At 44.3% G+C, this 26964-nt stretch overlaps 1 protein-coding gene across 4 annotated transcripts in view; it reads left to right on the top strand.

The window, feature by feature from the left end:
- Positions 1-26964, top strand: part of reln (reelin) — a 146366-nt gene that overhangs the window by 70873 nt on the left and 48529 nt on the right. For all 4 annotated transcript variants that reach the window (XM_057348039.1, XM_057348037.1, XM_057348038.1 and 1 more), the window contains exons 4-16: positions 3349-3419; positions 8699-8731; positions 8850-8928; positions 11378-11474; positions 12298-12349; positions 17921-18017; positions 18116-18356; positions 18668-18813; positions 19190-19341; positions 22850-22965; positions 24322-24530; positions 25604-25732; positions 25846-25955. In XM_057348039.1, the coding sequence (XP_057204022.1) occupies positions 3349-3419; positions 8699-8731; positions 8850-8928; positions 11378-11474; positions 12298-12349; positions 17921-18017; positions 18116-18356; positions 18668-18813; positions 19190-19341; positions 22850-22965; positions 24322-24530; positions 25604-25732; positions 25846-25955 (1532 nt within the window). The remainder of the gene's footprint in view (positions 1-3348; positions 3420-8698; positions 8732-8849; positions 8929-11377; positions 11475-12297; positions 12350-17920; positions 18018-18115; positions 18357-18667; positions 18814-19189; positions 19342-22849; positions 22966-24321; positions 24531-25603; positions 25733-25845; positions 25956-26964) is intronic.

Genomic DNA, 26964 nt, shown 5'->3' on the forward strand with positions numbered 1-26964 from the left:
CGCAGACCCAGAATCCTGTGACATATCACTAATTCTGTCCTTCCTGCAAGAGCTGTTGGATAAGGGCCGCTCCCCTTCCACGCTCAAGGTCTATGTGGCAGCAATTGCAGCTTCTCATGCCCCCATAGCGGGCCAAGGAGTGGGAAAGAATGACTTGGTCATTCGCTTCGTGAATGGTTCCAGGCGGCTACGCCCTCCTCGCCCCCTCACCGTTCCCATATGGGATCTGCCCACGGTGTTGAGAGCTCTGAAGGGCCCTTCCTTCGAGCCTCTGCAGTCTGCGGACCTCCGTCCCTTAACGCTTAAAACCGCTCTGCTGCTAGCATTAGCATCGGTAAAACGTGTGGGCGATCTAGGCGCTCTCTGTGAGCCCCTCCTGTCTTGAGTTTGGGCCTGACAACTCTAAGGTAGTCCTCAAACCTAGACATGGTTACGTACTTAAGGTACTCTCTACTCCATTTAGAGCACAGGTAGTGACACTTTCTGCGCTCCCCTCCTCCGAGCAGGACCCGGAGCTGAATCTGCTCTGTCCAGTCAAAGTGCTTAATATCTACATTGAGCATTCCGCCCCATTCAGGCGGTCGGAACAGCTTTTTGTCTGCTTTGGCGACCGCACCAGAGGGACGGTCTAAATGGATAGTTGAGGCTATCGCGCTGGCATACTCTTCCTTGGGCCTTCTATGCCCAACGGGAGTTAGAGCCCATTCTACTAGAGGTGTCGCCTCTTCCTGGGCATGGTCTAGCAGAGTCTCCATAGCGGATATTTGTGCGGCGGCCTGCTGGGCTTCGCCTTCCACATTTACCAGATTCTACAGTCTGGACGTTCCGGCCTTACAGGCCCGGGTCCTTTCTGATTAAGACTACTGCTGGGCTGAGGTTGCCCTCAACCACACCAGCACCTAGCACACTACTGGGACGATTAACCAGATTAGGCCACCTATTATCTTGGCTTTTCCGCCTTCTGCAGGATTCTCTGCCTCATACCTATCCTCGAGCCACGGCTTCGGGATTATGTTTTCGTTCCACTTGTAGCATGGCGGGATTATACTGGTACAAACTGCATATGGTCGTCGCTTAAGTCGAAGTAACCTGAGGACCCCACGGCGATGTGTCTGCTTATATAGCCATAAGCCCCGCCCATTTTGGCGGGCACCATCGCCATAGGTCCATGCAGCTTCGCTGCCATTGGCTCAAAGTTTTACTTTGCACGCACCAATGGCCGTGCAGTATTCACTGCGTTATTGTAAAGCTTCAGTCATCGGAGAAAAAGGAGTTTTCCCCCATAGCGTCCTGCTACGCAGTACTCGTTCCCGTATCTCAGGGAACTGAGGTTACGTTAGTAACCGAGTACGTTATAATCACATACTCATTTTCAATCTTTAAATGTTAAATAATAATACAAATAGAAACAGACTTTTAAAGGTAATTCAGCTGGTGGTTGCAGTATTTACAGCAGGGTCTGACTTATCTTCTTTGCATGTTCAAACATTGTGTTTATCTTTCTTGACATCAGACAGTTTGAACAAGAGCATTAGACACATTTCTATATGTTTTTTCTTCTATAATGTCGGCATATTAGTGAACAAGCTTGCTGGGAGTCAGTGTCATAAATATTAAAGTCCTTTGCTCCGACATAACCCACTGCTCTTCATTACGCTCCATGTTTTATTCATAAATCCCATTTCCAAAGTTGTCTTTACCAAGCCCCGAACGATGAATGTGATTTTTGTTTTTTTTTCTCCATCAACATCTCTGCCCTTTTCAGTTTGTTATTTATTCATGAGATGTTGTTTGCTTATTCATGAGACCTGAAACATAAATGCCTCACAACCATAAATTCTTTTGGTGTCAGTTGACTGCGAGTAAATGTGAAACAAGCGTCAAGTAAAACTCCTTCTGACCTCATGCTAACACGCTCGCCATGATTCCAAAAACCTACACGCACAGTCCTTTTACACTTTCTATGATGAATTCTCTTAGCACTTGTGTTAACATTGCTGTAATTTAAACAGACTACTGTTTCTTTCACACATGAGTCATTTCAATCTTCTCCAAGCAATCAGTGCTTGTGAACATACAGCAGAAATCAGTGGCATTTTTTGAGTCGTATTATATAAAAACTCTGTGGAGGCTTTTGATCTGGAAGCAACAGAAAACCACATGTGATACAGCAGATATGAAAGAGCTGCTGGAGATCTTTATGACAGGCTCTTGTATTCAGTAGAGAGGTTGTGTGTGTGTGTGTGTGTGCGTGCGTGCGTGCGTGCGTGCGTGCGTGCGTGCGTGCGTGCGTGCGTGCGTGCGTGCGTGCGTGCGTGTGTGTGTGTGTGTATTTTTGTGGAGTTCATGTGCACATGAGTAAGATCATTCTGTCACACACTCTTAAAAATAAAGGTGCTCAGTGATGCCATAGAAGAACCATTTTTGGTTCCACAAAGAACCATTCAGTCAAAGGTTCTTTAAAGAGCCATCTCTTTCTTACTCTTTATAATCAGATGTTAAAGGTTCTTTATGCAACCAAAAAACCTTTGAAGTACCTTTTTTTAATCTGTAACCTGAAGGCGGAACTTTGATGTTTCTTTATTACATGTATATGTTCTTTATGCTTATTTGCCCTTACGAAAATAACCGATGGCATTGTTGTAGTGTAACAGAGGCATGTGTTGTAAAATGCTAATTCTCACCCTTCCAAAACCAGAGTCAACCAAATGAAACAATGGATCATTGTTATGAGGGAGGTGGAGCCACATATTTAACTCATAGCATGATGTCATGTGAATGTGTTATTACAACTGGATAGCTTTCTGTGGATGTAGTTGAGAACTCACTATCTGTTTGTTAAGCATGAAGTCACACACCGTTGCTTCCGGGTCCAAATGACATAGTCAAACAACAAACAATGGTAATATACAGCAAACAACCCCCACCTTTATCTTCATAACGATGCATTCTGATGTTGAACATTTCGTGAGCGTGGAGACTGTAGCGTACACGCTAACTTAAAAGAGTTAGTTTAGTTTAAATGTGTTTTATGAAGAAACAGTCTCGAAAATAAAGGTCTGTTTAAACAGTAGCCAGAACAGAGTCATAAACGTAACCCTTTGTTTGGATGGATTACTCAAATGCAGGGATGTGAGATGTCACAGGGTTGTTGATCCAGAAAGGTGTGTGATGTGTTTAAGGTACACTTGTGCGAAGCTGTGATATCCTGAGTCCTTATGTCCAGAACTTTAATCCACATCCAGTAGAAGCACCTGATCTTCTTTTTGGTGATGGGCGTGTTATTCCTTTCCGCTTCTTTTGACACTTTGTAATATTTCTGACCTGTCTTGTCTTTCTGTCCCTCAGGGCCACAGCGACGCAACGAGGACAGATCATTTTCAAGGACGCTCTGGCTCAGCAGCTCTGTGAACAGGGAGGTGAGGATGATTTCCACTGCCTCAGGTGGTTGTTTGAAGAACCAGACAGATTTCAACTTAATATATTGCACCTGTGAAAAATGCTTATGCATACAACATGAGCAGAAACACAAGTCAATCTTGCAAAAAGGTAACGTATCCTATTAGACGGGGAAGATTCTAGGGCAAGGATGTTTTTTGGACAAGAAGCTGAAGTCACTGGATTGATAGTCAAGCATGCGGTCAGGGTTTGGCTGGTTTCACAGTTCAGGAGAGTTCTGTAACGTGGCAGCTGATCAACCGTCATTGCCATGAGAGAGATTGCGCTGCACTTATCAAAAGAGCTGCTCTAAATCACTGGTGACACCCAAAGAGAAGATGAAGGAATGCATTAAACATCATAAATATTTGGCAAGCCAGAGGAACATAAGACAGCAGTCAAAGTGGAGGAGGAGCTCGTCTTGCTTTCAATGCAGACCAAAAAAGTTACCCAAACATTCAACCTGTTAAAGTCAAGAATGTCTTTGAATACACAATATAAGTCTTTCCCAACACTTACACAGTACGATTTTGAAATAAATCCATTTCAAGTTTCAAAGCCTTAAAGCTTTTCAGTGGTTAAAGGAATTATACAAATCTCAACAGAACTAAAGACATGAAATGGAGAAATAGAGGCAGAATCTTCGTCAGTGATGAGGCACGGGGAGATTAACAGACAGCTGAAGAAAAGATCTGAGAGAGAGACTTGACTGATCAATAACATTTCAGAGCGGCATATGGAGGATGTAGAAAGACTGAATTCGTTGAATTTCTTCTTGATACAGATTTGTAAGATTTGTTTTGACACCACCATCATTTCAGTCAAATGTATACGTTGGGTCTGTATTTAAATAAAAGTAAGTACAAATCTGGCAAAGGATATACAGTGGTCATAACTTGAAGCGTTGTGAATAATGTCATTGTCAGAGTTTCCTTGTGTTCCTTGTTTGAGTTCATTCTCATCTCCTGCTCCCGCTTTCAGTTTCATTCTCTGCCGGTTGTTGTTTGTGTTAGCTTGTGTTTGATGCTCATCCAGTATTATCTAAATCATCTGTTTTGAACCTTAACGTTATTTATTTGTGTTATACCAACGCACTGCAGGAACCCAGTCAGCTACAATATATTGAAAAAAAGTCGTGATATGAAATGCATGCTCACAAATAGGTACTGTGTACATAACCCGTACAGTCGAGTTGTTATCAACCTTAATTCACGTTTGATAGTTTTCCTCATGAATTTGCAGTTTTAGTTTGGAGCTCTGCATTCATTTCTGTGTGGAAAGTTAACCAAGCCAGAATGAAATGTCAGATGTAATGCAAACAGATTAACACGATAAACAGGCAGAAGAGCTTATAAGAGAAGAGGAACTTGACTGGAGTCTGAAGCGAGAGTATATCATACAGCCATGTGTGTGACAGGGTGAGATGAGCGAAGGCGACCAGAGAAGTCTGTAATTTCCAGCAGCTCCATAAATTCAGGTTTTATGGGACACGCTGGAGCCGTATCCCTGAGGATTGATTATTGATAGGTGAATATAACTCACGGTTTTGGAGAGAGGAGAGCAGGAGGTCCAGGACGAGTGAAATTATATGACATGAGACGCTGCGGCCTCTAGACTGAGAAATGAGCTAAAGATGACAGATGCGCCGCTCTAAAAGAATGACTTAAGCAACCCGAGCTTAATAACATCCAGTCCCAGCCTGTGTCTGAATGTCCGGCTTTACATCAGAGAACTTGGAGAATGTTCTGGCCTGTTCCACATCTTTATCGGAGGAAACGGAGCACTGTTAAACTGTCAATGTAAGCCATCCGCATTAGCACAGATCTGCAGGGAGAGCGCCGGCGGTAATTAAACTTCTTAACAGAGCGATGGAGGATTAAGCTAAGCCTGGAATGAGTCTGACTGAGTGTGAACACATGACAGAGACTAGACATCAAGAAAGCATCAGAGAAGAGGTCAGCCGTGTGCGTGTAAGATAATAGTGAGCATGCCTCGTAAACACAAACACATGCTCACGATTTTACAGAGGAGAATCAGAACCCATCATCATCCACAGCACCCCACTGACCTTCATGAGCATCGTTTCACAGAGTTCCTTTGTAGTAATCTACAAGCAAGTTCACGGAAAATAGGTCAGGCCTACTGTATCAACCAATGGTTGGAAACTCTATGGCTTTATCACTGTGAGTGAAGAACGGATGACGACGGTATCATTTCGCAGCTTAATGATAGTTCTAGCGCTCTGAGGCTTTAGATAAGATGGACTAAATCTTCTGGAAAGAGTTCTTTCTACTATAGAGTAAGGAAAAGCTGCAATGTTAACCTTCTAGACCTAAAGTGAACAAGCATTCAGCTGTCAATAATAGCTGCTCATGTTTCATTTCACCATCTGCTGTGATGATGATTTACAATTTAAGATTGACAACCAGCCATGCAAAACAATGACGTTTTCGTCAATACTGACATAGAGGACATCACAATATACACATTTTATTGAACTTTGAGAAGCATTTTCCTTATACAGTCTAAATCCACACCACACATCAGGGTTTTACACACCATTGACCATTCAGGAAAGGATTCTTTAGGCTAAATCACAATGGTCATTTTTGACTCTCCCTCTATGAAAAGGAGAAATAACAGAATAGAATACAACCTCAAATCAATTCTGCCTTAGGATCCCAAATGAACAAGTTAAATGTAAGATGTTTATGATTATGGAATATAAATCACAAGAAGCAATATCAGCAGTCTCCCAGTGAGTAAGCCAGTGGAACCAAAATGTATATTTCATCGCTGTCCTTCCAAAACCTTGGATGTTCCAATTCACTGTTTTTCAGGAAATAAAAATGATAAAAACACCGTATATAATTATTTAAGTTGAAAAGCACTTCTTAATACTTTTTGTTGATTCGATATTTGCAAAACCAAGTGACAAAAATAAAGGGTGACCAGTAATAATGGTTTATGGCAAAAAACGTATTGAGATACAAGGTTTCAGAAGGACAGCAGCGATGTGTATAAGTGTGGAGAAAAACCCTTGGGAGAGACCAGACGCAACCGGGAGGGCCAGTTCTCCTCTGGCACAATAATGCAACACTGCTGCAACTGTACAGAGAATAAATACTGTAGACCAGTGACATTCTACGGCAATAAGTACGTGTAAAGAGCTTAAGTGTTTCAAAAAGATCAGCGCAGTGATACTCATGTGACATTCAGTATAGACTGCATCATTCACAACTTGAATGTGAAATATGATTTATTTGCCTTGACAATGACGATTTAACTGCAGGAGTAGAACAATGAACATTTTGACTTGATGGCTTTTGTGTCACATTGCACATTTACTGTATATCACTGTGATTGATTATAATCCGCTAGTCTACACATGTATAGAGAGACTCAGTAATAATGATGCCTGCTGCATGTATGTTTATGATAAGAAGTAGGTCTTGTTGTAACAATCATCCACTGAAAGCAAGTTGGATAAACCCGTGTGCAGTTTACAAACTAAACATATACAGACATGAAACATGACGTTCACTAACAGCAGGTTACGAAGACAAGAGACAATAGAAACATGTGGAATAGAATCATTTGTGCGTTGAGTGTTTAGTCCACTACAAAGTCATTCTCAGCAGTGGGATATTCAGGATTTTCTTTAAGCTCTCAGTCTACGAGTTAAACATGACCGAAGCAATTGATGCAAAGTTGACGGTAGATTTTTGTTTCAATTGAATGTTTATTCCTTTTTATTTACAAAACGTAAGCTGTCTGGTGGAAATATAATAGCATTGTAATATAACAATTAATGTTCAAGGATAAAGTGAACGGTGGCTTCATAAAAACATACAGTAAAAATCAAAACACACCTGATGTACATGCTTTTCTCTTCATCTTCTCTTAGCAGAGTTAAAACAAATAAGATGCTCATTTAAATGGTCGATGCTTTTCAGGAGAGAAGAACTCAAATACTGACCAATGAATGTGCAAAAAAAGTGGTCACATGACCCACAGGGATCGTTTGGTTTCCTTTTTCAGCACATGTGCACATGCTAGATGGCCCTGTTTTTTCTCCAAATGAAAAAATTGAATATAATTACATTTTATTTGTGTAGAAGAGTTAGAATGATCTAAAAATGAACTGGAAAAAATGAGAGAATTATCTTTTGCAAGGTTTTGTAATGCATTTATAATAATGGTAATTCACAATATACTGTATGTATATATTGTAATTGAATGCAGGTGATTTATACATTGTTTTTTACTTTTTAAGGGTATAATCACAGGTAGCACTGCCAGCTGATGAAAGTAAGGATGAGATGTCAAATCAAGCAGGAAATTAGTATAGAGTGATGTTGGAGATAAGGATAAAGACATACGTACAATAATAGTAGATAATCAATAGGAATAAATGAAATGTACTTTTGTTCCATTGTGGTACAAAGCAGCCTGATATTAAATATGAGATTTATACTTAAATATTAAGTATTATCGGGTAATACATTAAAAACTAGATACATATGTTTGTTCATGTGTCTTGTTAAAGGAATTCATGTTTTTATTACATTTGTCTTTGTTCAGCATAAAAATGTCAAATGTATCAATTAGTCCATTGTGGTACAACTTTTTAATAAAAAAATCAAATAAAATATATTAATAAAATTGTTAATTGTCAAATTTTAAGCAATAAAAACATCCAAAATCCTTTTTATCTCATGGATGTCATATTGCGTACCGTAGAGGGTTAAAAGAAGGTACACTGCCATCTTGTGCCAATGAAAGTAACCTCAATGCACCTGACATCATCAATGCAACTTAGCAGCAACTGGTGTATATATACAGTATGTTCCAAAATGAAATAACTCTGTTTTAAAAATTCACAAATCATGTTTTTTATTGTGCATTCCAATTAATATCAATCAAACTGCAGTTGGTTTGTTTTGATTTAAGACATAATAACTAAAAAAATATGCTAACAAACACAATATAAACATGATAAAATAATAAAAACATGATTTTTTTTAAAAAACAGAGTTATCTCTTTTTGGAAATAAACTTTATATATATATATATATGTGTGTGTGTGACAATCAGGGGAAACACAGAACACCTGGACAGGGCTACACAAAAGACTACAAAGGCCACCATGACTACAAACTAACACTTCAAAATAAAACACGTGAAACTGCGTCTCTTTGTCTCATGTATTTATGTTGATGTAGCTGCTGTGCAGTAACGCATAACTTCTATGTTTCAGCTCCCACTGAGTCTCCAATGCGGCCCAGTCTGGGTGAGTCAAACCATCTACATCACTCTTACCCATATATAATCCCTTTACTCATCAAACCTTCTTTGGAGTAGCATTTAACTGTTCTTACTTGAAATGTGTCTGTTTCTGTTGGCTGAAGCTGTGGTTCATGGCGATCATGCTGTTCTCCGTGATGACTTTGAGTACAACACACCAGAAGAGCTGAATCTAAATATCTGGTGAGTAATATACATTACATTCAGTGGCGTAGCAAGTCAGGTCCAGGCCCATATGCAAACATTTTAATGGGCCTCCTCCGTCTATTCACGGCCGCGTTGCGCTTTACTGGTCATCGGTTGTTTACTCAGGTTTGTTATTTAGAGACCCTAAATAACAGAGACTCATATGATTGTATAGCGCTTGAGGTCTACAGCAATACACAATAAAGCGCAATATAAATGCTTCATTCATTCATATTGTTGCAAACATTGTATCGTTAAAGTTGGTATTATACCTTATATTGCTATCATATACTGTTGTGTACCAACATTAACACAACATTTCCCCAAAACCATATTTAATCGGAGATACAAGGTTTATGACTTGGGAGCAGGGAGATACGAGATTACGCTGTCATTGATAAGAATGGTACGGACACAGACGTCGCTGCTGCCAGCACTGTTCATCAAAGTCTGCGGTCGCGCTGAGCCTTTTGACAAGAGACGAGACTTTAAGAGCTAATGAAAGCTAATGATTGTGGTTACATACATCTTCCTAAACTCTATTTTAAACGTTAGAGCTATGAGTGATGCAATACCAAACTAAAACGTTAAACAGGCTGTCTAATATAGGCGGAAATTAATCTGCACGCAAATAAAGTCGGCGGTCGCGTTGAGCCTCTTGACAAGAGAAAAGGCTTCAATAGTTAACCAAAGCTAACGACTGTGGTTACATACATCTTCCTAAACTCTATTTTAAAGGTTTAAGAACTATAAGTGATGTAATACAAAAAACGATGAGCTGACTAGGCTGTCTAATAGGCGGAAATTAGCCGAATCTGCTCGCAAACTTACCTTCGTGGCTCACGGGCTTCCTTCTGCACCGAAGCATTACAGCTATCGATTTTTAACAAAACAGGCCTACTCAAATGTATCTAACCTAACTATTTTCACTCGTTATTGTCTAAAAAACTTTCAATCAGGAGACGTAATGCCGAGAAGCTCCCGCGGAGTGAAGAAGAGGTGGAGTTACGAGACTTCTCAGACAGTTGAAGTGTCCAATGGAGTTAAGAGATTTGCTCTCAAGCTATTTTCAACACTTTAGATTGGTTAATAATTTGTAAAAATAACAGACCCACATGGGGACTGACCAATAGCATCGATTTGTGAAAAAATATGAAATTGACCAAATTTGGACATAGGAGGTTTCCGCCCGACAGCGACGATATGCTGATGTGCGTCAACCACACACAAATATTAATGGCAGACCCCAAGGGAGTGCAAACTCCCAAGGGCCAGAAAGAAGGAAAAAGTGACGAAGCCAGCGTTTTGCACGTTTTTTGACACGCAATATGTGAGCGGCCCTAACATTTCTAAGATAACACAGTTGTCAAACATTTATCTACTTACATCGCTCTGTCTCTTTCACAGTTAAAGCAGACGTTAACCTCGGGTTCTGTCAAAAGCAAATCCCGCCTTCTTTCATTTGTTTGGCCACCTCAATCAGATTGACATTGACAAGCTCATTCAGAGTCCATATAAATGAAACTTCATTCTGTTTCGACACAGCAAGGTAAACAAAGTACATTATACAACAATAATAATAATAATAGAGTGTATAACTAATTGGGACCTTACCATACACTTTATTATTAAACACCTGTTTGCCATTTTTCAAATATTTTCTTCATTTTGTTGAAAATAAATACCTGTATGATCTGATATGTGAAAATGTAGTTCGTCAAAAGGCGGATTTGATCTTTCATTCATATGTAGTGTCAGAACTACTTGCTAGTAGTAACTACTTACTCACTACACCACTGAAGCTGCTGGAAAAGTGGTGTCATCCGAAGAAGGACCCAATGACATTTGCCCATGGGTAGACCAGATCTGAGATCAGTCATCTAGTCATTTTCTGCAGTATTTCTATTAGTTTGTACATTAGGAGCAACTAATGACCAGTGTCAAGTCCAAACCGCTATAAACCAGCTGTCAGATTTCAAAACACCACCATAGGTGGATTTTCCAGTTGCATATCTCTAACGGACTGCTCCGAGACTCAAAGGTTGAAGATCTAAGTGCAGCATTAATATCCAAACAGTACAGGCAATGGTCAGGGCCAGCTGAAAACAGGCATAGAAAAAATAACAGGCTGGTCAGGGCAAGCAGCAGAGGTTCACGCAACGAAATACCATCCAATAATCAAACAGGGTAATCCAACAAGAGACCGCTCAGAAATGCAGTACAAAACGCATAGAAGACCTCGCAACGAATGAGTAAAAGAACCGGTTCTAAAAAGACAGATTAACACAGGATAACGAGATACAGATGGAAACAATAATGGCTGATGAGTCTGGGCAATGGTTGATGGGAAATGGGAAAAACAGTTCGAGGGCAGTCCCTCTGATGATCGTTACAATATCTTTACGCAGCTGATAATATGTTTTTCTTTGGTCTCCCTCTCTCACAGGTCAGACTGCAGTAACTGTGAAGTTGGAGAGCAGTGTGGTGTACTGATGCATGGAAAAGCTGTGATGTTTTGTGAGCCTTTTGGACCGAGAGAACTGGTAATGTGAAAAGAGTCTTAAATAAAAATAAAACATTGTGCAGTTAAGTGCTGGTTAGAAAAAGTTAACATCTCAACTTGCTACAGTACATGTAACTTTGTTTGTCCCGTTCGTAATGTGTTGGGTTGATGCAAAAAAAGAGAAGATTAGTACAGTATGACACAGAATTGACATTAAAAGTGAAACCACAATGAAAACCTTCCAAACCATTAAAGACGTCTGCCTTTCTTTTCTCACCTTTCCCCACTCAAAACACTTTAAAGATGTTGTGCTGTATGTTTCATGCACACATGTGAACCGAACCTGCCCAGCTTCAGCAGTAAATCTCAGGGCCAGGGCTAATGATAGTGCCAAGGACAATGAAGCGATGCACAATTGAAACAAATTCTGACCTCTACAGTCTACTCCTGACAAAACTCTTTATGTCTACCAAATCTGAACACCACTAACAATACGTCCCCTGTTCTTAGACACTGTGTGCCAGACCTTCTCAACTGTGCTACACCACTAATAAATATGATGATATAATTAAATACACTAAAACAGGTGCTTCTAAAGCTTTTTGTGAAAGTCTGTCTTGTCAAAACCAATTACTGGGAAAAGTCCCTTTGGTCTTTTTGTCATGTATATGTATCTTCTGAAAAGATGAGCTGGGAAAACACGTAGCAACAAGCTTGACAATTCACTTCTTCCATGCTTTGGTTTGAATGACATCATTACCCAAGCCACATGCAGTGTACACTGAACACAAATCATACGATAATGCAGACATTCAGCAACAGGCATTGAGAAGTTCATGATTTTTTCACCCATTCTCTTTTAGACTACAGTGGCTCTGAACACAAGCACAGCTTCAATGTTACAGTTTGCTTTGGGTGAGTGTGACCACCACACGCTGACTTCTTCTCTTCAGCCATCGGTTTACTGTTTATAGGTTTTTGGGGTGATCGTTGATGAGTTTATTGGGAATATGGATGAATGTACATTTTGGATAAACCTGTTTCCCTTTCTGTCGGTCTCTCGACGTTGTGTCGAACCGACAGATGGGGTTCGTCCCTGAGAACCAATCGCTTCCGACTACTTAGAAAAGGCCAATGAAAATTGGCAAATGAAATTTGCATGCCGGACTCCGCCCCGGAAATCCGGGTATAAAAGGGAGACGGCGTGCATCATTCATTCACCTTTTGTTCTTCGGAGCCTTCGCTGATGAAGATCGACTCTTGCTACTTAGCAAAAAATCTACATTGCCGGTTCTTGCCGTCTCGGCGGTTCCAGAGGTGTTCGAGCCAGCAGACGGTGCTTCACTGTCTGCATTCTAAAAGAGCTAATTTCTCCAGCGTGGCATGTCCCGCTGTTCTCGTGGGTGCGGTGTCCTCATCGAGGAAGGGGACAAGCACGATGTCTGTCTCAAGTGTTTGGGGGTCCAGCACTCTGAGGCAGCCTTCGTGGACTCATCTTGCCCACATTGCGGGCAGATGGTCATAGAGACATTGTGGTCACGGGTGGCTGTCTTCTCCCGAGAACCAGCCACCACATCGCATGCTTCCCGGGCTGTGACGAGGATGGGTAAGGCCATTCCGTCCGCCAAGGCGAGCGGCGAGGGTGATATGGGGGTTTCTGCGAGCGCTAATCCGTCAGCCAAGTGCTCGCGGACCGCTCGCACCCCGTCTCACTTGCCTCACCGTTCCCTAGCAGGCAGTGCCACACCATCAGCGTCCTCCTTCACGTATTCGGACACGATGCGTGATGATGATGAGATGTCTATCGCAGCATCGGAGAGCGAATTGCTGGCATCCGATCCCGACGACTCTCTGCAGCTCCCCCCCAAGGGGGACGAGCTCAGGAGGAAGCAGATGTCGAGATGTCGGCCATGCTTTCCCGGGCCGCCGTGTGCATTGGGTTAGATTGTACTCCGATGCCTCTCCCCCAGCGCTCACGGTTGGACACATGGTTCTTGGGCTCTGAGCGCGACTCCAAGCCGCGCTCAACCCCGGTTCCGTTCTTCCCGGAGGTGCATGAGGAACTGACGAAGATGTGGAACGCCCCTTTCTCGGCACGTACACATCAAACCGGTTCCGTCGCACTCTCTTCCCTCGATGGTGGGGCAGCTAAGGGTTACGTCGACGTGCCCCAGGTGGAACGTGCAGTCACGGTGCACCTGTGCCCGCAGGCGGCATCCACATGGAGAGGTCGACCAAAACTCCCGTCCAAGGTGTGTAGGACTTCCCTACGGGGGCCTACCGCCCACTTTTTCACAAAAAGAGCCAATCTCCCTGGGTGTTCTTCACAGCCGCTCTCACCCTCTATCAGACGGTATTCGGCCACTCGACGTTGCGTCTTGGCGAGGCGCAACATCGAATGTATTTTGCAGCCCTCAGCACTCTCAAATCGACGGTGCGTGGAGCTGCATCGCCAGGCAGGCAAACCAGAAGAGCCAGTCTTCTTCCCGGGGGCCCCCCGGCGAGAGACCCGCACTGCCAGCCATCGAACCACCCCCCGGGGGGTCGATGAAGCAGATCGTACCCTTAGTCCCACTGTCGCGGTCCCTGGGAGCTTGGCTCGAGCTTCCCACACCGTCACGGTGGCTGAGGAGAACGATCCGTCTCGGCTACACGATCCAGTTCGCCAGAAACCCGCCCAAGTTTCGGGGCATGCTCGCCACCTCGGTCAGAGGCCGGGATGCTCCCGTACTACGGGGCGAGGTCCGTCCCCTTAGCCGAGATGTCCAAGGGGTTTTACAGCCCTTACTTCATCGTCCCCAAAAAAGGCGGGGGGGTGCGCCCCATTCTAGATCTGCGTACCCTGAACAGACACCTGCACAAGCTGCCGTTCAGGATGCTCACGCAGAAGCGCATCCTGGCATCTGTCAGATGTCAGGATTGGTTCATGGCAATCGACCTGAAGGACGCTTACTTTCATGTCTCGATTCTCCCTCGTCATCGCCCGTTCCTACGGTTCGCTTTCGAGGGTCGGGCATATCAGTACAGAGTCCTCCCCTTCGGTCTGTCTCTGTCTCCACGAGTCTTTACGAAGATCGTGGAGGCCGCCCTCTCTCCCCTCAGTGAGAAGGGTGTGAGGGTACTCAACTATCTCGACGACTGGCTTATCTTGGCACACTCGCGAGATCTGTTGTGTGCACACAGGGACCTGGTGCTCCGGCACCTAGATCGATTGGGACTACAAGTCAACCGAGAGAAGAGCAAGCTCTCCCCTGTGCAGAGCATCCTCTATCTTGGTATGGAACTCAACTCTGTCACCATGACAGCGCGACTGTCCGCAGTACGCGCCCAGTCGGTGTTGAACTGCCTGGATCATTTCACGCAGTCAGCGGTTCCCTTGAAACTATTTCAGAGGCTCCTGGGACACATGGCATCCTCGGCGGCGGTGATACCCCTCGGGTTGATGCACATGAGACCGCTCCAACACTGGCTTCAGAGTCGAGTTCCCTGGAGAGCGTGGCACACTGGCAGCAGGCGGATGGTGATTACGACTCTCTGCCGACGCACCCTAACCCCTTGGTCTTCCATGACCTTCCTTCGGGCAGGGGTTCCCCTAGGGCAGGTTACGAGGCATGTCGTGGTGATGACGGACGCCTCCCTGCAGGGTTGGGGTGCAGTGTGCAACGGGCAGTGTCAGGGCTTTGGACGGTCCCCCGCCTGCGCTGGCATATCAATTGCCTAGAGTTATGGACCGTGCTACTCACACTAAAGAGGTTGCAGCCTCTCGTGCAGGGCAAGCACGTGCTGGTCCGGATGGACAGCACTACTGCAGTAACGTATATCAATCGTCAGGGTGGCGTTCGCTCACTGCAGTTAACACGACTCGCCCGACGCCTCCTCCGGTGGAGTCAGCAGGTGACCCGCTCCCTGCGTGCCACGTATATCCCAGGCGACCTGCGACCTGAACCAGACAGCCGACGCGCTCTCTCGTCAGTCGACGCCTCGCGGAGAGTGGCGACTCCACCCCCGCGCAGTCCAGCTCATTTGGGTGCAGTTCGGGCAGGCCCAGGTAGACCTGTTCGCCTCCCTCGAAACCACCCATTGCCCGCTTTGGTACTCTCTGACCGAGGGACCCCTCGGCACGGATGCCCTAGCGCACAGCTGGCCGCGGGACAAGCGGAAGTACGCCTTCCCCCCCAGTGAGCCTCATTGTACAGACCCTGTGCAAGGTCAGGGAAGAGGAGCAGCAAGTGTTACTCGTTGCGCCACACTGGCCCAACCGGACTTGGTTCTCGGAGCTAATGCTCTTGTCGACAGCTCCCCTCTGGCCGATTCCCCTGATGAAGGACCTGCTTTTCCAGGGGAAAGGCACGTTATGGCATCCCAGGCCAGACCTCTGGAACCTCCATGTCTGGCCCCTGGACGGGACGAGGAGATCCTGAGTGGTCTGCCCCCGGCGGTGGTAGCTACCATTTCTCAGGCTAGGGCACCTGCCACTAGGCGACTGTACGCCTACAAGTGGCGCCTCTTCTCGACCTGGTGTGCTTCTCGAGGAGAAGACCCACGGAGTTGTGCGATCGAGTCCGTGCTGTCCTTCCTACAAGAGAGACTCGAGACTAACCTCTCCCCCTCCACACTGAAAGTGTATGTAGCCGCCATTGCTGCTCATCACAACTCAGTTGCTGGGAAGTCTCTAGGGCAGCACGACCTGGTCATTAGGTTCCTAAAGGGCGCGAGGAGGCGTAACCCGCCTCGTCCGCGCTCCATACCCTCTTGGGACCTGGATGTAGCCCTGAAAGGTCTCACCAGGCCCTCCTTCGAGCCCCTAGGGGATGCCTCTCTTCCTCATCTCAGGGTGAAGACGGCTCTCCTTATGGCGCTCGCCTCCATCAAGAGGGTAGGGGATCTACAGGCTTTCTCCGTGTCCCCTGACTGCCTAGAATTCAGACCCAGGGATTCACACGTTATCCTGAGACCTCGGCCCGGCTACGTGCCCAAGGTTCCCACCGCTCCCTTTCGGGACCAGGTGGTGAACGTACAGGCGCTCCCCACTGGGGAGGAAGACCCAACCCCGTCCGTGTTGTGTCCAGTACGCGCGCTGCGCCTCTACTTAGACCGCACACAGAGCTTCAGGAGCTCGGATCAGCTCTTTGTCTGTTTCGGAGGTCAGCAGCAGGGGAGAGCTGTCTCCAAGCAGAGGTTGGCCCACTGGATTGTGGACGCTGTCAAGGCAGTTTACCAATCCCTAAATCGCCCGTGCCCCCTAGGAGTGAGGGCCCACTCCACCTGTGGTGTAGCCTCCTCTTGGGCTCTGGCACGGGGGGCCTCTCTCGCAGACATTTGCAGAGCTGCGGGTTGGGCTACACCCAACACCTTCGCGAGGTTTTACAACCTCCCCGTAGAGCCGGTGTCAGCCCGCGTCCTGCATGGCCACATGTAGGACCGGCAACTGGTAGGGTGTATGCCTTTTCGGTTCTTTTCTCCCTCTCTCGAGTGGGTCAGTATACCGTTTCAGCCTCCCTTCTTTCCCCACTGGGCGAAGAACAGGCACTCCATCCATCACTAAGCAAGCACCTTCTGGGGCGGGCTGGGCAGAGCAGCCCTGCCCCTTAGGCCGGGTATCTCCGGAGTTATTCGCAACATAGCTCTAACCGGACCTAGTGCTACCAGACGTTGCAACCCCCCAGTAGGGTGGTTCCGTCTGATGTATCTTCATGCTGGTTCCCACCTTGGTAACCCATGACCTCCCCAGGTGGACCTCCACCTCGCGGTTTTCTCTTCAACCGCTCTTTCTTCCCATGAGTTCTCCCCCATCGGTGAGACCATGTTGGTATCTCCACTAGACTCCTCCCTGCGGTAGGATGTGGTCTCTGTAGCGCATCCTTCACTTGAGGAAGTAGCGCTTACCCAGTGGCCTTATGGTTCCGGGCGGCTTCTCGCTGTTAGAGAAACAAGGCCGCCGCCTGTGAGGCCGAAGGTAGGGGCCTTCCCACCTTTCAAGAAGGCTCTGGGACCCCTACCTACCCACTGGTAGGTTACAATTTAGCGGTAGCGCTCACGCCTGACACGCCAAGGCCAGTCACCGTCGCTTTGTTGAGATTGTGACAGGGCACAGTGTTATGGCGTTTTCCATAGGAACCCCATCTGTCGGTTCGACACAACGTCGAGAGACCGACAGAAAGGGAACATCTCGGTTACGTTTGTAACCTCGGTTCCCTGATGGAGGGAACGAGACATTGTGTCCTCTTGCCACAACACGTGCTGTCCTCTGCAGCAGTCGTGAGAGGTCTCAGGCTCCTCAGAACTAAGGTGAATGAATGATGCACACCGTCTCCCTTTTATACCCGGCATGCAAATTTCATTTGCCAATTTTCATTGGCCTTTTCTAAGTAGTCGGAAGCGATTGGTTCTCAGGGACGAACCCCATCTGTCGGTTCGACACAATGTCTCGTTCCCTTCATCAGGGAACCGAGGTTACAAACGTAACCGAGACGTTTTGTTTTCCAGGATCCGGTTCCTGTCGGTACAGTTACTCGGACCCCAATATAATCATCTCGTGCGGTCTGAACAACTCTGAAAACTGGAACACTTTGGAGAAGATCAGGTTCGTTTATGTGTTTTTAATGGCACTTTGTTCTAGTTGACGTCGCATAAGTCTGGATCTGTCTTCCTTTTAAAAATGTCTTTCTTGCTCACACGCAGGGCTCCCACTAACAGCAGCACAGTGGTCCATCTCTTACCTCTACATCCAGGCTGTAGAGGGGAGGCCATGCATCTGCGTTGGAGTCAGGAGTCACCCGTTGGGCCTGATGGTTATGAGTCCTGCTGGGGGCTGGATAACGTACTGCTGGTCAACACAGCCAACCGGCCTCCCCTGCTGGAGGACAACCTGGACCCTCTGGACACAGCCAACTGGCTCTTCTTCCCAGGAGCTACAGTAAAGGTACTAGCAGGATCAATTACATAACATTCAATCTAGATACTAGCATGTGTGTTCCTTGGAAATCAAACCCACCGCCTTCTGCTCTGGTAACACAATGCTTTACCAGTTGAGCCACAGAGACCGTTGGATATACAGGAATCAGTTATAGTGATACAGTTATAATGCTATATGATGAGGTTACAGCTGTAACAGATCCATTTAATCTTTAACAACTCGTCAAGTCTTTATCAAACTGTTCTCTGACACTTTCATGAAGGTCATCCACAACTTCACCACCTGTATACAATTCACAACAAGTATTTTTTTGACAGCATGCTTGTCAGTCAGAGGGAAACTCCTTGTACTTTCATGGCGGAGAGGGATTTGAACATAGTTTTGCTTCCACGCGAGATGTGGACCTCCACCGAGAGGAGGGGCGCAGTTATTGGGAGGAGGACTTTGAGAGTCCAGTCAGTGGGTAAGTGTGATCTATGGAAAACTCCCTCATTTCAAGCTCTTCAGAGCTGCACATTTTTGAAGAAACATACAGTACATGGTTTTGCTAGCTACTGTTGTGATGAGTGGTGAATTGTCATGTGTGATGTGAGCGTGCGTTTGTGTACGTTTGTGGATAGGTTTTTCTGAAATTCTCATGAGAATGAAATTCATGAAAACTCCCTTCTGTTGAGGAAACAAGGTCGCACAAATGTTAACAGCAAAAGTGACTGGTTGGTAGGATAGGGTGGGAGGGGTGCATGTCTTTCTTGTGCACATACACGTCAGATATTGTAATGGATACTCTCTACTTGTTCATTTGGAAGTGATTGCTGTGTGTTTGAACTTCACTCCTGTAGATGGGACATTAGAGGTGCTGTGTATGGAACTCAATGTGGGGAGATTGAATCAGGCTCAGCGCTCGTCTTTCTCAGAGACGGACAGAGGAAAGTGTGCACTCCATATCTTAACACCACTTTCTACGGCAACCTGCGATTCCACTTTACCATGGGTACGTCAGAAACGTTTTCTTCATGCTGACGTGTGTTCACTGATATTCTGAACCAACACTAGAACAAAAAGCATCATGTTTATGACCTGCTGTCATTGAATGTTTTTTGTTTACTTTTTCGGTTTTGGTAAATTAATAAGGAGATCTATGTGAACTGAATGGAAGGTGTTACGTGTCTGTTGTAACTAGGGATGTCTCCGTAACATTTAGGTGGAATGCAAGTGATACTGGGGCAAAAGAGAAACGCCACAACACGAACAAGTCATTACTTTAAAGAATTTATTCCAAACAATAATCAACATTGAATTAGACAAAGGACAACATAAGGGAAAAGGAACAAATTAGTGACGTCATAAAGAAAGGAAACAATCAAAAGCAAATCCCCAATATCTAATAATCCCAAACTAATCTAACTATGAAAACAAAATGTAACAAATGGAAACAAAACCGAAAGCTTCAGCGAATACGTCGCCCAATGTAAACTACACTAATTAATAACAAAAATACAAAAATGGCCGTCACTTCTACCCTATACTCTAACAGAGGGAAAACTAAATTAGTACAACATAAACTCTTACCTAATTCCTTTTCCTAGACCAGTGGTTCCCAAACTTTTTTCCTTGGGGCCCCCCCACGTACATATATGACAATCGGAGCCCCCCAACCCTCATATATGTGTGTGTGTGTGTGTGTGTATTAGGGGTGGAGCCGAACCCGAATACGGTATTCGGAAAGGCACAAATAGCGTGTTTTTTGCTAATACTTATTTCGAACAAATACTTAAAAAAATATTTGTATTCGGGAACAAGAAAAACTTTATATCAAAAAGCTGCATTTTCTCATGAGACCGCAGTGCATGCCCGCATGAGTGAGTGAGTGAGTGACATTCAGGAGTCGGGGGGGTGGGGGGTAAAAGAGGTGACTGACACAGGCTGCTCCACACAGCAACAGAGAAGGCTCGGCTGAGCGAAAAAAGACTTCACTGCGTGCATCACTATTTTTGTTGAATAGATTTTTGTACCTTAACTGGGTTCCGGAGGCAGTTTATAACTTTCGGGAAGCGGAGTTTGATCGGGAGATTATTCCATTACGCTGCATTATTGACGTCTGCAGTCGGGTGCTCTCATGTTCGCTCTGTTTACGTAGCTCTGTTAGATCCAATATTGCATATCCATAATTATTATAATGAATGTAATTAAATAATACTTACACTATAACGTAAATTAGAAGTGTAACGCAAAAAAACTGGATTTTTACGCATATTTTGAATTTTACTCGAATACAAATACAAATACAAATACTTTCCCCCCCTCAACAAATACAAATACAGATACAAATACCGGCTGCTTTGCACACCCTTAGTGTGTATACACACATAATTGCTACTCAAACACACATATATAGATAGTAAATATTAATAAATGAAATGAAATAATTGAATAATAAATTAAATTAAATGGTTAAATATGAGTAATATAAAAGATTTTAATGACATTTTTACTTGAATACTCAAATAAATTTTCAGGTTATTTTTCAGGTTGTTTCAGTCTATTTTCAGGTTTTTGTATGAACATACAGAGTATACTGAACGTTATGAAAGAACTGTTAAACATGAACATTGCTGTACTTGCATAAAGAGATGCAGGCTACTGTCAATTACTGCTTATTTTTACCAGGTGTCTTTTCATTTTGCTTGGTTTCATGCTGTCGTTTACCAATTTTTAACCACAGAACACATTCTGGCCGAGACTTGTCTTGTCCTTCAATAAAACCTAAATTTACATAGGTTTTGTCATAGCGTCTAAACTTTTTCCTTTATTTCTGACGAAGAATCACCGCATTTACGTTTCTCTGCTATTTTTCCTTTTGATTTTTATGTTAACACGAACGTTGACGCCTGACAGAGGATGTTTCTCATGTGAGTCTCATAGCGAGAACAGCGCGGGTTTCCATCACTCTGGTTTTATTCGCATTTTGAAGTTTTGCATCAGAAACGAGTGATGGAAACGCCAAATTTTGAATTAAAAAAAGTTTTTACGCTCGCTTCAGGTGGTTTTTCATTTTTGCGAAAAAGGGTTAATGTGAATAATGGGAGATGGAAACGCATTTGCTGAATAAATTCCTCCAAAAAATCACCTAACTGCACTATGAGACGGCGTAACCTGACTAACCAGAGTACTGATCTTGTTACACAGCATGAGAAATGTTGTTATGGTCATTCTTAAATGCCTGAGCAAAGTCGTCAAAGTATTTCTGTAATTGCCTCTTAGAACTGTCACGACTGTGTTTCCCAAACAGCAGGCATCCACAAAAGCACTGCATTTATTGTGTTTCGTAATCGTCTGCTTGTGCAAGTATTATGAAAATTATTATATTCAGTGGCTTCTCTTACTGACATTTAGTGGCAGTTTATTAGGAAGTGACGGTTGACTAGTTGGATGGAAATGGTGCTTATTCGCAAATGTTTTATGCGATATTCCAATTTTGCGCATTAACTAAATTCGCAACTTTGGATGGAAACCCGGCTACTGCTTCCGGCTACCGCGAAGCCCATGTGAATGTCTGCCGATGGAGCAGGAAAAATTGAAATAATTATTTTATACAAGATATAACTATTTTTGACTGCATTATCTTGGCATTATAAGCACGTGATTTTTTTTAAACATACAAAACTATTTTTATTTAAAATGATTAGTGGAACATTTATGCAGCTTTATTTAACCTCAAAGCATGTCAGCTCCCGCGCCCCTCATGTGAACTCTGGCGCCCCCCTAAGGGGGTCGCAGACACCAGGTTGGGAACCACTGTCCTAGACTCTTCACAAAAGGGTTTAATATCAAAGGACCACATTCGAGAGTACTCATGGTACTCAAACTCATCCGAACAATGAGAGAAGAAACGAGTAAACTTATTACAAAAGTCAACATAAACGAAAATCATGAACTGACACGGATTGCCACATGGACAGTTGCCCGCTGGCTAAGTAGAGGGCGGACTCATGCCATTCAGTGCTTTTATGCAGGTGGAACCCTCCTGATTAGCCAACCACGTGACCGCGAGAGAGGAGAACCAATCAGGAAACCGAAGATGAAACCTATGAACTGGATAGGTTAAACAAAACAGCAGAGACAAAGAAACAGAGGAGCCAAACAATACACAATACATAATGCACATGTCGAACGTAACAGACGGCATTAAAACATTTAGGATGAGAATGAAAGCCAATTACAGAGGAGAACATATCTCAGAGGTCCACAGGAGTCTTAAGATTTGCAATTTTCCAACTCTGTGGTGTGAACAGAGGTTACAGTCACTTTAGCTTTCAACGTTATTAGTAATAAAAACAAGAAACAATCTTTCAGTATCAATTCTGAAATTGTACTTTAGGATGTTCTGACTTTACTATTGATTGTGTTAGAATTCTGCTTCCTAAAATCTGTCAAAACAAGTAGATTACATGCTGTGGGAAAATCCGTTCAGTGTTTGCTCTGTATGTATGCTTTTGCAGGTGGTGAAGGGTGCGACCCTGGAGAATCCAACAAGAACAATGTTCTTCTGTATGGCCGGTCAGAGGGCAGAAAGGACCATGTGCTCTTGGACATACTTCCATACTCCGCCTACAGGGTATAGATCCTTCTTAGCCTACATACAGTTTAACAGTTCCTATATTCACTGAACTCTGCCCATCTTGCTCCAGCCTCCTTCCTTCCTCTTGAATATTCCTAACAATAGCTGCTTTCACTCATACGGTCTCCACTGGTAAATTAACAGGACCTTTTCAAAAATTACCTGTAAATCAGTACTGCTAATACACAATTCATGCAGATGATGAACTTACTCCATGCTGTTTATGGATCTTGCACATCTCTTCATCAAAGTTGTTTAAACCAAAAACACGTTCTCGTGTATTTGCTGAAGTCCCCACGTCCTCTGCACACCCTGTGTGTATGGATATGTGTAAACGTGACTGCTTTTCAAGCAGCTGGTAGTGTCCTGCTTATACAGTTCAGTTTGATGTGGAGGTCACATGAACCGAACATTGAGATTTATTTTGGGTTTGTGGAAAAATTGCATTCAATAAATGTGACATTGGACGCATTGTGTGGGCAAGGGATTATATGCGCTTTGTGGTCAACATTCTCCAATACAAGACCCAAAAGACGCTTGCCCGAACCTTTTAAAATAAATACAAATGTGCCTTTCATACCCCTATTGTCTCTTTTTGGACACCTCAATGGGTGCCACTAAGTCATGTATGCACCTGTGGTTCATTGGCCCATAATTTGTACAATTACCTATTAATTGTTCCAAATGCATTCACAGGGTTGACAGAAAAACGTGGGTCCGCAGAACTGGTGCGGAAAGTCCATTCATATCATGTGGTTGTGGTGCACTCCTTCCAGAGTTAAAGTCCCCGTGAACCGGAAGTTGCGACAGAGTTTACTTCCGTATTTTGACGCATTTCCGAGTGAAATGGAATTTTGAATGACAAAAATAGTGGGCGTGGCTTTTGTCTTTCTCTGCGATTTGATTGGATGTTTAAAAACAGCCGTTGCATTTTGAAATACTCCAAATCAAACTTTAACCTTTTTGTAGAAGAAACAACATCACAATTGAGTGAGCTAGCACCATGATAGCTGCCCATTATTATAATTCTTATTAATTTCCATATATTCCTGTTAATCCCGTGGAACATTTCCGCCTTTAAAAAATCCTGTAATTTTGCCACATTTATCCGGTTGGTTGTGAGTGCACGTGATAATTAGCTATTAGGTGTGTTTGAGGTATATTGGCATTGATGTGTGAATGCTGTCTTACCAGTGAAAAGACAGACTTTGTGTTTTTACCAGTAAAGGCATTCTTGTAATTCTATGGTCATTTACCAGGATTACTGTGTGAAAGGGTATATTGTGTCACAATCACTCAACCTTCCATCTGTTTCCACCCTTACAACCTTTATCTTTTGCTTCTCTGTTTCAGACACCTACAGTTGTATCGGTTAGCATACCAACAGAGCTACAGACTCCAGCTACTCAGTTTTGTTTAGAACAAAAGAGCCACAGTGGGCTTAACCGTCATGTTTGGGCTGTGGACTTTCTTCAGCTGCTACCTGTGCTGCCCGGTGCAAACACACACTTGGTGCAGTTTTCAATCAACCTGGGATGTGGTGCATATCAGCCGGCCAACAGGTGCACAATGTTAACATGAGAGTAGTATCTGATGTGCAGAAGGGACTTTTTGGATCCATGGGCCAAAAAACAAAATAACGCCGTTTACATTTCAAGCGACTTTGTCACTGCAACTTGCAAGGGGTTGGTGGTTAGGTTTCTAGTGGCTGCTCCCACTACTGGCGAGAGCAGAAGAATCGCGTTAGCTCCCATCTTCTCTCCTATTGGCTGTCGCTCCCGAAAGTTGCTCCTCATTTGCATAAAGTTACACTTTTCTGTACTTTGTCACGTTGCTAGACACGCCCCATCCGGTTGCCAACAGTTGCTACTACTCTTGTCATCGGTCGCCAGCTCTCCATTGAAATGTTTGGGATCATGTCAATTATAGTGTAAACGGGGCATAACAGAAAAAAGCAATGCATGGAAAGACATTCAGTGTAAATAATGCATTAAAACCTTCATTACATAGCATCGCATAGGTTTGTACACGCGGTAATCTCCATGACCCTTGTGTTCAGAATTCCAGGGTCTCCTATTTTATGTTGAAGTGTATGGAAAACAGATGTCATATTTTAATTTTAATTGGTTATGTTTAGTAAAGGAATTCTGAGTGGAGAACATAAAACGAATGGATTTTAATCTGCGTCACTGCATGCTAACATCACAGAACAATTTTATTTGGGTAAATTTGAAATCCTGATTTTCAAAATTTTCTTTGAAGGTTATTTTTTAAGACGAGCATAACCCATTTTTACCATGTGCATCTTGACTGCCTTCAAATATGCTAGAAGTGATCAAAACATTTAGGAAGATTATCTTTCTAAACCCCTCCTTCTCTGTGAGCCTACTCTGCTCTGATTGGTTAGCCCGTCCAGTCTGTTGTTATTGGTCTTCCTGCAAGCAGTATGCATGCACACTAAACACGATATACATATTCTCCACTTACTACAAAGCAAGGGTATGAACATAAGATGAACACAGTAAGACAAGGCAAAAGGTTTAGCAGTCATGAAATGCCTTAATTTAATCAAAATAACGCAATAAAACCGTGCATGTTTTTTAAATCTTCTTCTTCCCTTTTAACATATTTATAGTGTCAGCCTTGAGTTTTCAACCAGTCATGGTCGCTCCTGGTCACTCCTCCATACTGAGTGTCTTCCTGAGCTGTGTGCAGGGTCACATCTCCCACATGGCAGTATCTACTCATCAGAGAACTACAGTGGGTCAGTCGCTCTACAATACTTGGTGTTTATTAAGATTATACGTTCGTAACTGTAAAACCCCCTGACAAGATGGCTGGACCATATTGCATTTTTCTGTGTTTGCGTGCCTCTAGTTGGACGAGGATCACAATTCCTCTGCCCAATGCCGCCCTCACAGAAAGCACACGCTTCCGCTGGAGACAGGCCACTGCTGGAGCAAACAACATGTGGGCTATTGACAATGGTACGTAGCCAGTTACATTTCATGTAGAGATGTTACTCAGCAGGAATAATTATTTTTTCTTTAATGTGTTTGCTAACGTTTACCGCTAAGCGGCAGTCTATTCGAAGGCTGCGTTCCATTTCACTTTTAGAAAGGCCCTCGCAAACTCCCAAAGCACTTCCCCTCGTGGGAATCCCTGCCGCCATCTTGAAGTGAGTAACACTTCGTGAAGTGGACGAGGGAAGTTTATTTGGACAGACTCTTATTCCCTCGATTTTGACAGAGGGTGATATGTTAAATGAAGACTGTTTAATGTAATGAAATTTAATGCTGAACTTCATTGCATTTGCGCTGTGGTGGAAAGGAGATTCTCCGCTGTATACAGTGATGTTTGCTTTTAGAATGTGCAGTATGTACAGCAGGGCTGTGGCTAACAACATCCTTAAATAAAGATACCATTATTATAAACGCTCTTATCCTCGACTACGGGATTAAATTGTGTCGTCCTGGAAACTAGTGCAGGATATGCGGGACAGAACAGGAAGCTTCTAGGACGGTGCTTCCGGCACAGGGAATCAAGGGGGCCATGGGGGTGCCGGCAGTTCAGGGGGCCAGGGAGGTACCTGCGGTTCAGGGATGGCCACCGTGGCGGGGATGACAGCCGCCGTGATGGTGGATCCGGGAGAGCTGGGGATGATGGCCACAATGGCAAAGATATTGCCTAAAGTTACCACGGCCACGGCATAGATTAGTGTCTACGGCCACCAGTCTTCTTGGCCGTGAGGCGAGAGGCCGGAGCATCCGCCCAGGTGTACACCATGGCCAACGCAATAATGCCTCAGGCAAAAACTATGGAGTGGCCTCTGGGGAAATCTTGGGGCAGAGCCAGGGGAAACCTCAGAGGCGGGCTCGGGGAATAACTCTGGAAAGGGCTCAGGGAAAAACTCTGGAGAGGGCTCGGGGAAAAACTCTGGAGAGGGCTCGGGGAAAAACTCTGGAGAGGGCTCTGGGAAAAACTCTGGAAAGGGCT

This window comes from Triplophysa rosa, linkage group LG12, assembly GCF_024868665.1.
Source record: "Triplophysa rosa linkage group LG12, Trosa_1v2, whole genome shotgun sequence".
NCBI lineage: Eukaryota > Metazoa > Chordata > Actinopteri > Cypriniformes > Nemacheilidae > Triplophysa > Triplophysa rosa.